Source organism: Stegastes partitus, unplaced genomic scaffold (genome assembly GCF_000690725.1).
Source record: "Stegastes partitus isolate 25-593 unplaced genomic scaffold, Stegastes_partitus-1.0.2 Scaffold856, whole genome shotgun sequence".
NCBI classification, from domain to species: Eukaryota; Metazoa; Chordata; class Actinopteri; family Pomacentridae; genus Stegastes; species Stegastes partitus.
The window spans coordinates 216,749-218,977 of NW_007578587.1; the positions used below are offsets into that span (position 1 = coordinate 216,749).

At 42.3% G+C, this 2,229-nt stretch overlaps 1 protein-coding gene across 1 annotated transcript in view; it reads right to left on the bottom strand.

The window, feature by feature from the left end:
• Positions 1-2,229, bottom strand: part of tesmin (testis expressed metallothionein like protein) — a 21,365-nt gene that overhangs the window by 13,081 nt on the left and 6,055 nt on the right. The window contains exons 5-7 of the mRNA XM_008293081.1: positions 2,097-2,214; positions 1,603-1,631; positions 1,401-1,480 (exon numbers count right to left, since the gene is read on the bottom strand). Coding sequence (XP_008291303.1) covers positions 1,401-1,480; positions 1,603-1,631; positions 2,097-2,214 — 227 coding nt within the window. The remainder of the gene's footprint in view (positions 1-1,400; positions 1,481-1,602; positions 1,632-2,096; positions 2,215-2,229) is intronic.

Consider the following 2,229-nt stretch of genomic DNA (forward strand, 5'->3'; position numbering starts at 1 on the left):
TCACCTGCACATAATCATCTCCTGCCATAAAGCTGGGCTGAAGTAACCACTCCAGGCTGGGCCATTTAACAAGCCACAGTCAGTTAAAAGACCAGTATTGTGCTCCAGTGTTGTCTATCTGATCTCTCCATGACCTGTCTGGACCTGGTTCTCCACCGCTCTTCTCCACACAGCATGCCCAATCTGCCACACCATTCACCTTCTCTGCACGCATTCCCTCAATCACGCTCCCTGGTAGGAAAACTGCTTAGGGGGTTATGTGAGATATGTTGATCCCAAAGTCAGAGTTTTCAATGTCACGAAGGTGGCTGTCTCTAAACTTAGCTAGATCTCCATGGCAACTGATGCTGTGGAGCTAATCTGGTCCAGAGCAGGTTATGTGGAGAGTTTCGGATTTAAATTGGCAGGAGGAAGTGTAGTTACAGTACTGTGTACATGGCGTTGCCATGGGAACCCGACATGTATTTAGTTGGTGATGCAGAAACCACATAAATATGTTTTTATGTTTGGCTCTGAATTGCTGTCCAGTCTGTTTCCAGTGCTGGTACTACAACTGATAACACACATATTAGAAAATGGATTGTGCTACTGGTATTGATTAAAGCGAATATTCAATCAGTAACATTATTTCACTTTCATTTGGCTTAAATTTAAAATGATTTTATACATTATGGGAAACTGTCAGACCTAAATGCACTTCAATACAATATAATGTTTAAATATCCATCCATCTATTATATATACTATACAACGCTTAATTCTCACGAGGGTCGCGGGGGAGCTGGAGCCTATCCCAGCTGACTCAGGGCGAAGGCAGGGGACACCCTGGACAGGTCACCAGTCTATCACAGGGCCACACTTAGAGACAGACAACCAAGCACACTCACATTCACACCGACAGACAATTTAGAATCACCAATTAACCTCAACATGTTTTTGGACTGTGGGAGGAAGCCGGAGAACCCGGAGAACCCACACTGCACGTGGAGAAACTCGGCGCAGAAAGATCCTGGGTGTCTTCACCGGGACGCGAACTGGGGATTGTCTTGCTGCTAGGCAACAGTGGTAACCACCGAGCCACCTTGCAGCGCATATATGAATATATACATACTTAATAGAAATGAAATGAAAAATACTTTATTTATCCCAGAAGGGAAATTCAATTATTAAATAGTATTACATATTAAATAGTGTTTATATATATATAATTTAATATCAAGCAGGAGCAGATAGAAGAGTATCTAAGGATGTTTTGTGTTTTTCCCATTAAGTAGTCTTTGTATAAAGGCTGACCACAGGCTTAACAATGTAACCTTGCTTGACACTGAACATATGCAGCCAATTCTTTATTATCTTGGTATGTCTGTGTGGTAGGGCTGCTTTAGTTTCACACTTCTTACCCTGAGTCTTGAGGCTTCGTGCTGACTGTCTGATCACTGGCCTCATACTGGGGATAAACTGCCTGGTGGTGCTCAGAAAACTATAAATGAATAAATTATTGAACACATAAATAACAAAATATGAATCATTCAGCCAATGAATCGATTCATCAGTTACTGTAAAGATGAAGCAGGGAGCAGCAATGAAGCAAAGTCTACCTACCTGACTGGAAGTCCCCAACAAACTCACACCTGGTGAATACAAAGAAAAGAGAATGACTACAGAATCCCCAGTTTACTCCACAAATGCTACAACCTTGACTTTGGTCCAATCCGCACATGTGCATGAAGCCTATAATTTGTGTCCACCTGACAGTGATGCTACAAGGGCGATAGTCCACATGCTCAGCAGTAGTGTGCATACACAGAATACATAGACTAAATCTACACAGCTGTACGCAAGTCCTCCAAGTGCTAACGGAAAAGTAATACAATAACAACAACTATTGCCAGTCTGGTCTGCTTTCCCACCTGTGTGACAACCTGCCCTGCCTATGACCTTGTTAAAAATAGGTGAGTGGAAAACAACGTTGGAGAGTCACCAGTGAAACATAAATCCACCTGCATATTGATGTGTCTGTCTTCATTTCATACATGCCACAAACTAAATTAAAACCAATATTCTCTATTATCTCTAGTATGTAAACATGTCCTAACCTTTCCCTGGCATTAGTCCATCAACACTGTATGCAGAGTCCAGATTAAGAAGCACAGGTCCTGGCTCACAGGAATTAACCAGCACTGTCTGTCTACCGCCACTGACATTACACTCCACCTACACAAATAAAGA